The sequence below is a fragment of the Mya arenaria genome, chromosome 4, assembly GCF_026914265.1.
Source record: "Mya arenaria isolate MELC-2E11 chromosome 4, ASM2691426v1".
Classification (NCBI taxonomy): Eukaryota; Metazoa; Mollusca; class Bivalvia; order Myida; family Myidae; genus Mya; species Mya arenaria.
The window spans coordinates 50,699,270-50,709,373 of NC_069125.1; the positions used below are offsets into that span (position 1 = coordinate 50,699,270).

At 40.3% G+C, this 10,104-nt stretch overlaps 1 protein-coding gene across 1 annotated transcript; it reads right to left on the reverse strand.

The window, feature by feature from the left end:
• Positions 1 to 761: 761 nt before the first annotated feature.
• On the reverse strand, positions 762 to 9,433 carry LOC128231255 (lactase/phlorizin hydrolase-like). The gene is made up of 16 exons (XM_052943835.1): positions 9,248 to 9,433; positions 8,212 to 8,330; positions 7,652 to 7,909; positions 7,317 to 7,500; positions 6,874 to 7,086; positions 6,551 to 6,674; positions 6,153 to 6,313; positions 5,708 to 5,920; positions 5,014 to 5,118; positions 3,906 to 4,033; positions 3,496 to 3,753; positions 2,767 to 2,950; positions 2,278 to 2,517; positions 1,837 to 1,963; positions 1,311 to 1,492; positions 762 to 1,107 (listed from the first exon to the last, which is right to left on the reverse strand). The coding sequence occupies exons 1-16, from the start codon at positions 9,390 to 9,392 to the stop codon at positions 914 to 916; spliced, it is 2,835 nt and encodes a 944-aa protein (XP_052799795.1). The 5' UTR covers positions 9,393 to 9,433; the 3' UTR covers positions 762 to 913.
• Between the last annotated feature and the right edge of the window lie 671 nt (positions 9,434 to 10,104).

Below are 10,104 nucleotides of genomic sequence, written 5' to 3' on the forward strand. Positions count from 1 at the left end.
ATCCATATCCCCCTACCTCATTTTTTAAAAATAAAATCATGAAGCTAGGTAATAATGCTTGATTATGGAGTCATGTTTGGTCAAAATCATTGACAGCTCTCTCCATCTAATTTGCATAAAACTTTTGTCAGAATGTTTTTTTTTGTTTTTTAATGCATGTCAAGGTGTATTATGGGTTGTGTCTGGTCAAAAACTAGGTCACAATGTCACATTCTCTAAAAACCTAGCCACCACACTAAAGACCACATTTTCTACTCCTTATCATTCAATATGATATTATGGTCAGATATAAAAGAATGTCAAATGATTCAAAATCCTGGTATCACTCGGGCCACAATTTTCTACCCTCTATGAACTTTGCCCATTGTGGTATATCAATTAAAAATTGGCGATTAAATGCCATGTCCCGTCGAAGAGTTGGTCATTAAGAAAAAACACACACATAAATTGGTTAGTGTTCTGGAGGTCACATTTGGGCAGAGTCACTGGTTACCTGAAGCAAATCATTGCAACTCTCTTTGCATAATTCCTTAAGGTCAATTTTATTGTTGATCTGTTACCAGTGCAGGAATTAAGGTCTCCTTAAGACTTGTGCATTGGCAAGAGTGCACAAAATTGTTGGTTTTTTTTGTCTCTGAGAAAATGTGACTTTGACATAGCCAGCCATGATCTCAGCCTGATTCTCAAGGTTCGAGAATACAGGAATATAAATTTAAAGGACGCAGCTTGTATCAAACAATGATATTTTAATATAATACGGTGTATGACTTCTTTACGAAGTTAGTGTGTCAAACTGCTTTAAGCTGATATAAACACGTGATAACATATAGCACGAATCACATACATGACCGGACTAAAATGATGCGGATTTATTCATTTTATAAACTAATAATCGTCGACGGACCCGACGTAATCAGCTGTAGCCGTTATTTCTAGCTAACTCTGAGTAGAACGCTGCCGACCTCTTAGGTGTTCGTGTTCGGTTGGGTGAGTTGAAGTCTACCTGGAAGATGCCAAACTTCTGTGTGTAACCGGAAGTCCACTCCAGGTTGTCCATCAGGGACCAGGCCATGTAGCCCTTAACGTCACACCCGTCAAGTTTGATGGCTGAAAGACACGTATTTTAATTATAAATTACTTACGACAGCATTTAAAAATTGAGTCCATCCATCAATTAAAATTTTCATTTCCGTCTAATTGTCAATCAGTTGGTGAGGTGAGTCATTTCCTGTTTCATTTAAAGACATTTTTGTGACAAATATTAACATTGCTTGTCCTTCAGCTTTTTTATATTTAAAAAATCATTTTACCTTTCAACATTTCATTAGTATAGCTCCTATAAAAGTCTGCCCTGTTCTGGTCCTCCAGCGTGCCGTCATCAGAGATTCCGTTCTCCGTGACGTAGAGGGGTGGGTTGCCATATTGATCCTGGACCCAGCGCAGTAGACCCCGCAGGCCCCACGGGTTAACCTTAAGCCAGTCTGACCTTGAACTAGGAACAAATTGATTTAGTTTAAGATAATAATTTATGCTATTAGAACATCACATGCTTCCTGACATAGATACATTTATTAGATAGAAATTCCCACCGCAGCCTTTGAAAGACCAAATTAAATATTTCGGAAAAAAATAAAACGTAAAAAGCCCTCGAGGTCAATTTTAAAATCTATGACTTGTAATACGCTGATAGGATTCACCAACCATGCACCGTACTAAAGAGAGTGCATGCAAAATAATTAAATGAGTGAATGACTTCATGAACTAAATAAAATACTGTAACATTAATGCATGGTATGTGTAATGAAGGCCGTAGAAAACTATCCACACTCCCATTACCCCGGCCAGCAGTCGTCCACCTTGGTGTACAAGTCCTGGTCACCCTCATAGTGGTTCTCCCTGTTGTCTCGGTTGTGGCGGACGTACTGACTCGTGTAATGGTTCAGGCCGAAGAAATCATAAGAACCTTTTTAACAGAAATATGGTAATCACACCTCACAGTACAAACCTCTTTTTATATCAGACCGGTATCATTACTATCATGTGTTATAAGTCTATTGTAAACTAGTTGTATCCGAATAAAAATAACTGTTATTAAGAGCATTATCATTCATCATGTATCATTTTTTATCTATCAAATACAAAGGTCGCACCAATGATACTTGTAGCGGCTTCCTATGACGGACTCCAGTACTGGTTCCTATGCAATAAACGGGTTCGAGCGTAATTCACATCAGCTAAAGAACTAATATAAAGTATAAAGACGCTTCTGCATCTTGCCTTTGTTCATCTTGATTTCCTCCTCTGTGAATCTTGGCAGCCGTGACTCGTTCCGCCCCTCCTTGCGGGACTTCCGGTCCACAGTGTAGCGCATGACGGCCGGGTAGTCGCCGTTTCCGTATATGGGATTGGCGAACCAGCCTAGCTTAAACTGAAGTGCGCGCTCCGCCGCGTATCGATCCATGGCGTCCGTCGTTATGGGCTCCTTCCAGTCACAGTCCAGCGTTATACCCACCTTGCCTGTACGTGGAAACGATGGGAAATGTCGATCATGTCTCGGTATCCACAAACATGAAGTATAGTTTAGATAATGCATACTCGGTCTGCATAATTATTATATGCACATTTTATAAAATTGTACATGTTATCCAGGCAGCTGCACACATTCTGTGATATCGAACATTTAATGTGGAGTAGAATTATTCAGTGTCATTTAACATTTAAAACAGAGAGCAATATTCTTGAAATCCACCAGGATATACGACAAACCATGATATCGGTGTCTGAAATGGTCATCATAGGTGTGGTAGGCTTTAACGTGCGATCTGATGATATTGTGGGCCACCCTGTACACCCCGTCACCTGGCTTGCTCACCCCCGGGGCGAACACGCCGATACCGTAGCCAAGCCACGATACCACGAATGCCTCGTTAAATGTGATCCACAGTGGAACCTTTGGTATAAAATATGACTTTGTTGGCAATGTGTTTTTCGGAAATATTTATCATTACTTGCATGCAAATGCCACCTTTCCACGTACGCGTAACAGATGTAGCGTAAAACATCGTGCGAAATGTTACTTTTATAAAGTGACACTCAAAATGAATACATACACATGTACAACAATCATAAATTTTGAGTGATAAACCTTTAACTACTAAATAATGCATTTATGGAAAAAATCAATTACTGAAATCAAGATTGTAATCGTGTATGTAATAACTGAAAATACCAAACTATTAAATGTTTTGTGAATGCTAAAAAATTTACAGTGATCTACTTTAGTCTCAGAAGATAAAAATACCGTGTTTTTTGCACATTTCTTTCAAATTAAACTCGGTATCCTTCATAAGAATCAATGTTTTCAACATTTATTTATCCCTTATATAGTATTAATTGTGGTAAATCTTATGTGGGAGTAAGAGTGCATCTTTTATGTAATCGAAAATCTGTTAAGCATATTTAACGTGTTCCCTACAGTAATTGTTCCTAATTTACCCTGTCTCCGAAGTTTTCAAAGCAGATCTTGGCGTAGTCATTGAAGTAGTTCACGATGGTGTCGTTCTCGAAACCTCCGAAGTTCTGAAGCGCCTGGGGCAGGTCCCAGTGGTATAGCGTTACCATGGGTGTGATTCCGTTAGCAACAAGTTCGTTGATGAGGTTGTTGTAATAGGCCAGGCCCGCGGGGTTCAGTGACGTCGCCGTACCGTCGGGGAGGAGACGACTCCACGCGATCGAGAACCGGTAATGGGAAACCTAGGAATTTAGATGATTAGGCTGATACTTCACAAACAGAGGTTATACCGGCAAATTTCGATATAATTATCAGACACTTAGAAAACGCACACTATTAAAAAAGAAGGCACCAAACAAGTATATACACAAATCAGTTTTCAATCGCTACTTACGCCCAGCCGCTTGACCATCTGAACGTCCTCCTTGTACTTGTGGTAGCTGTCACAGGCCACGTCGCCAGTGTCTCCATAAGCCAGGCGGTTATCGTGAGCAAAATTGTCCCATATACTCGGCCCCTTACCTGGTAGGTAATATTTTAGGGTCAAGCTATGCACACAGGCGTTTATCGGAATTAACTTGCACAAAATAATTATAAACATCACAAATAACAAATGAAAAGAGTAGCAACTTGTCACTAGATACGCCCGTCGGAATTATGAATCTTTCTTTTTAAAGTTTGTGTAATTTAAGCAGTTTAATGGCCATTACTCTGAATCGAATATATTGCAAGATGGCTGGTTATCGATCTTGGCTGAGATATTTTGCCCAAGCACATATTGGCCAAGTTGGGTGATGATCGGACAAATTCTTTGCGCGAGTAACAGCACGGACACATTTTAGCAATTCAAGGGCCATAACGCTGAATGAAGTGATAAGGACGACATAACTGGTTGATAAACTTTGCCAAGATATTCTGCCTATACACGTTTTGTCCACGTTTGGTGTGAAAAGCGTCTAGAGTAAGAGCGCCTACAACTTAATATATGGTCGACTGTGGCGACAGCTCGTCGGCAACCCTGGTTATCTATTCCGTTTACACTACATAAGTATTAAATGAAGCAGACAATACTAGTGTACCACCACAGTATCCGACGAAGTTGGCCGCGATTTTCTGCCCATTTACAATTCATCCAAGTTTGAAAATAGCTCCTCGAGCTACAACGACGATTACATAAAGTTTGTGCAATAAGAAACATTCGATGGCCGTTTCTCGGATATCGAACTTGGCCGATCAACTTTGCCCATACACACAATGTTGAAGTTTGGTGATGATCAGACAAACCCTTCTGGAAAGCGCTAAAAGCTAAGTGAACGCCGCCCGCAACCCGCCGCATATGAATCCATTATATGTCCTGTCATATGACGGCGGTATATATAGGATGACTTCATAACTGCTTAAGTTCTACTATTAAGTTCTACAAATACTATTAGATAAAACCCAACGTTTATTATTCTATAACGAGTTTCAATGTGGAATAAGCATAAAGAAGACCACGTTACCATCCTCATTCCATCCTCCCTCGATCTGATAGGCAGCCGTGGCCACGCCCCAGCTGAACCCCACCGGAAATTTTTCGTCTAGGAAAGTGTCTTTTTCTCTGATCACTGCAATGGAAAGGTAAGCCCTAATAAATACAAACAAAATACAGTTTAATAGTTTATAGAATAACTGTATTAACTTGTGAGGTATTATAAGATAACATATTTCAACATTTTGAAAACATACCACTAGGACAAGTGTGTCCATACATTGGTAATGTGGCGTCATCTCAGGTATCACGAGAAGCATCGCTTTAAAACATACAATACCACTCAGGGTGAAAAAAACAGACATAGCATATTGCTGTTATCTATTCATTTTAATTTCCTCAAGACAAGGCGAATGCTCAGTTTGTATAAAGAACTTGTTTTTAAACGGATTGAAAGTCGCTGGGTGTTATGATGCAATACGCAGTCGGTGAATGTTCGACGAATGCCCCGAAATGCAACGACACCAACATCTTTAGCGTAACGCAAAAGAGCTCATACAGGATCCGTAAATAAAGAAGTAAGCAAAAGCTCACATAAATCAAACCAATTTCAGCTTACAGGGAAAGTCGTCACTGGGGGAGCGCTCACTTTTTAACATTCCCATAAGATCATTGTGATATAAATGTTTTGTAAAAACACATTTATGACCAATACTATTTCCTACCGTCATTTACAAACTCGGGCGGGTACTGGAAATCACTTCCTCTATTCTGTATGAGTGTCCGGTAGAAACGTGCTGACGCCTTGTCCATCCTGTCCTTCCGGTCAAACTCGATGTGATAGATGCCCCGCTTGGTCTTGAAGCCCGTCTCCCAATCGTAACTGTCCATGAATGGTGGGAAATAGCCGCTCACACGTACATGGTCGGAGCCAATGGCTAATTATGGTTGAAATCATGGCTTAAAGGTACATTTTACTTTGAAACGAATAGAAATGTGAGAACTACGCTCAACTGTGAAGAAATATAATCTTAACATATCTGCATTTCTATTTTTTGTCCGGATTGTTTATTATTAATTGTGTTGTACGACGCCATACATAATACATTCCAGTGGTATACTTGTATAAGCATGCCCTGTAAAGTCCTAACTATATAATAAATGACTTACATTTTCCGAGGGCGCTGATGTATTTTTTCATGTAGTCGATTCTGGCCTGGTCATAGAGGGTTCCACAGTCGCCATATCCTATGTCGAAAATAAACATCTCGGGATTGTTGTAGCGGGATTTCACAGACAGCAGGAAGTCCTTGATGTCCGTCTCACCGGAACTGAAAGTTTGAAATGAGATCAAAACTCAATAAATATCGCCATTATTTTGTCGCAGGGGTCATTTCTGTTCTAAGTGTTTTCTTTTTTCGTTTAGTTATAACATCGATTGGTAATCACATACAGTCGATATGTATGTTGATGCAAATGTAATAATAACAATCATGTCATATGCAACACTCACATTGCTAGTGCTTGCCATGTGTTGAAAACTGTTCCTTTTTAAATGACATACTGACCTTTGGGTGCCTTTCGTGAGTACTGCCTGATCTTTCATCAATCCCTCCTGGAGGCTGGCCGTGGACGGTGCATCGGCCACACGCTTAACCACGCCAATAGCCAACCCGAGGAAATCCACTGCGCCTACAAAAGACCAAAGGCAATGTGGCAAATAAAACGGTGCTTGCATTATTGACTACACACACCAGACGTACACAATGGATAAAGTCAATGACCAAATATTTCTATGACGATTGAATACAAAAACATGTACATACGTAAATTACTGGGTGTTATGAAAATATATGCTTACTGAACATAACGCATGTTATTCCGGTCCTACCTTTGTTCTTTGTTTTCTGTTCTTCTGTAAAGATTGGCAGGCGTGTCGCGGCTTTGGTCTTCATAACTTCTGGGTAATCTCCGTTTGCTCCCATCAGTGGCTCGCCAAACCAACCAAGGCTGAAATCAGCCGCCCGTTTAGCCGCCACATTGTCGCTTCCGTCTCCGGCCGCTCCCTTGAAAATATCCGACTTCAGTGTGATGCCGACATTTCCTGAAATTCGGGTAAGATTTGTAAAATTACTATACGCCTATTGTGAATAAAGAAGAACATTTAAATTAAAAAAAAACTGATGATTTTATTGTGTAGACGAAAAAGCTTAAACTCTTTTTCATTCATAGTTTGAGCACGCGGTAAACTTCCCTAAATTACTACTACTTATAAAATATGTTTTATTGAAAAGAACTTCCATCATTTTATATGTGCACAATCCAATCCCTTACCACCCTGTTGAGTCTTGAAGTCCTTCTGGTACATGTGGTAGACGCGGGTGTGGGCTTGAATGAGGTTGTGCGCTGCTTTGTACGGCCCTGTGGCCGGATGTATGACGCCTGCGGGGGCGAAGCTGGCGTTACCGTATGTGAACGCCACCCCGTACGGGTCGTAAATAGTAATCCAGTGCATCACCTATTGAAAATAAGCTTAATTGCAATTGCCCTTCACATAATCTGAAATATCTTTAAGATTTAATAAAGTATTCATCAAGTTTACTGAGGTCCGATTTTGAGTATAAGCTAAGCAGTGTATAACAGCAAGATATGATCATGCAATATCATACCTGATGCCCTAGTGCTGTGAACACGGTTCGTGCGTACTCCTCGAATCTGGTGATGGTGTCGGCGTTTTCCCAGCCACCCTGCTCCATCAGCTGCTGGGGCAGGTCGTAGTGGTAGAGCGTCACCACTGGTTTGATGTTGCTCTCCACGAGCTTTCGAACCAGGTCCCGGTAGTGCTGGATCCCGTCCTCGCTCCGGCTCGCAGATTGTCCGTTCGGGAAGATTCTCGTCCACGCGATGGAGAACGAGTAGTGGGTTACCTGGACGGTAAAACGTAAGTATTACTCATCAATTCGTGATGGATGTAAGCCGTTCAAAGTCTTATTGATTTAGCAAAAGAAATAGAGAATTAATCATTTATCAATATATATTTTATAGTTATAGAGTAAAGATACATGTATAGCTACTAATATAAATTATATGTAGAAAAACATGTGTGGTATTTATTAAATAAAACAAACTTCAGGTGAAACTCTGGCTAAACCTAGCCGTGGCCTCCATGACTCTTGATTGTTAGTAGTTTGTACAGACACTCCATGGAAACAGTTGTAAGAACTCATACCCCTATTTTCCTCAGGTAGGATATGTCCTCGTCCACACGGTAGTATCCATCGCATGTGTTCTCACCATTGTCTCCACCTCGATCGTGGGCATACCGGTCCCAGACACTCTCACCCTTTCCTATAAGTAATGTTTATGTTAACAATAGCATTATGACCAATGTATACAGAAATAACAATAAAGACAACACGCATAGCAGGCAACATTTAGATATGCCTTTGTTTAAAGTCACAATGACCAAGCCTTTACGGACACTTAACAAAGGACACACAAGTTAACAAGCCGGAGCCCCAACGTATAGCTATAATCTTGTTAAAAGCAACAGTGACCAAGCTTTTACGGTCACTCAAAAAAAGGACACACAACGTTACAAACCAGGGATCCTTGTTTTAAAGCCATAATGACCAAGCTTTTACGGACACTTAACGAAGGACACAAGGCTACAAGCAAAGTCCCCAACATTAAGCTATGACCTTGTTTAACGCCATAATGACCAAGCCTTTATGGACACTTAACGAAGGACACAAAGTTGCAAGCCAGCGCCCCAACATTAAGCTATGGCCTTATTTAACGCCATAATGACCAAGCCATTATGGACACTTAACGAAGGGCACAATGCTACAAGCCAGGTCCCCAACATTTAGCTATGACCTTATTTAACGCCACAATGTCCAAGTCTTTACGGACATTTAACGAACGACACAAGGTTACAAACCATGACTCCAACATTTACCTATGACCTTGTTTAACGCCATAATGACCAAGCCTTTACGGACACTTAACAAAGAACACAAAGTTACAAACCAGGGCTCCAACATTTAGCTATGACCTTGTTGAAAGCCATAATGACCAAGCCTTAACGGAGTCTTTACAAAGACGCACAAGGTTACAAACCAGGGCTCCAACATTTAGCTATGACCTTGTTTAAATCTACAATGATTAAGATTCGTTTTATTGGACGCAACGGGAGGGTGAAAATAAATCGTTGAATTAGAAAAGTATTCAAGAAACGAAAAAAGAAGACACGTTTGACCTACCTTTCACATTCCATGCCCCCTCTGTCTGGAAAGCAGAGGTGGCAACTCCCCAACCAAACACGTCTCCAAAAACACTGTCCGCTCCGAGCGCGTTTCCGACAACACCAACAAAAACTAACACGAACAGAAAACGCGAGTGCGCCATATCTGTCCGGATATAAGCGCAGGTTTAACAGTATGTATTAGAGTGATTGATAGGACTCACATGTTTAACTATGTTGGTATCACAGGGATTACCTACTTGAGAACTCCCTGCAAACGTGCCCAGAGACAGCGGATTGCTAAGATGTGCGATTTATTGATAAGATTGATAACGTTTTATAAGCAACGGCCAACTTCGTCAAGCTCGATGAACAGCTCAATCAATTGTTTGTTAAAACTTTGTCACAAAAAAAACAAAAACTTTTTTTTTATAATTTTGCAATTATATTTCAATTTGCAATTCGTTCTTACAGGACCTTCATCGAACGCTGACTGTAAGTACGGACAATCTAAGTGTTATGTAGACTAACTTAGGAATTGCGCCTCAAAGCTGCACTTACATATTCACAGTTTTGCCTTTTCTTTTTTGTCTCAGAATCAGCTAATATTGGCACCAAAGCCTTTAGTGTAGTCATATAAGATAACTCACAGAAGAACATATTTCTGTTGCTTGGAAAACTGCCGAAATACCCCCTTTTCTTAAAACGTTAGTAACGTTTATGTGTAAAAATGTATGCGTAAATATGAAACATTGCAATCTGATCTTTAGTCAGCAGTTATTTATCACTGGTTTCCAGACATTTACGCAAACATTTGCTCATTCTTAACAAAAAAATAAAAAGTTGTCAAAACAGTCAATCTGTGAGAGTGCAGCT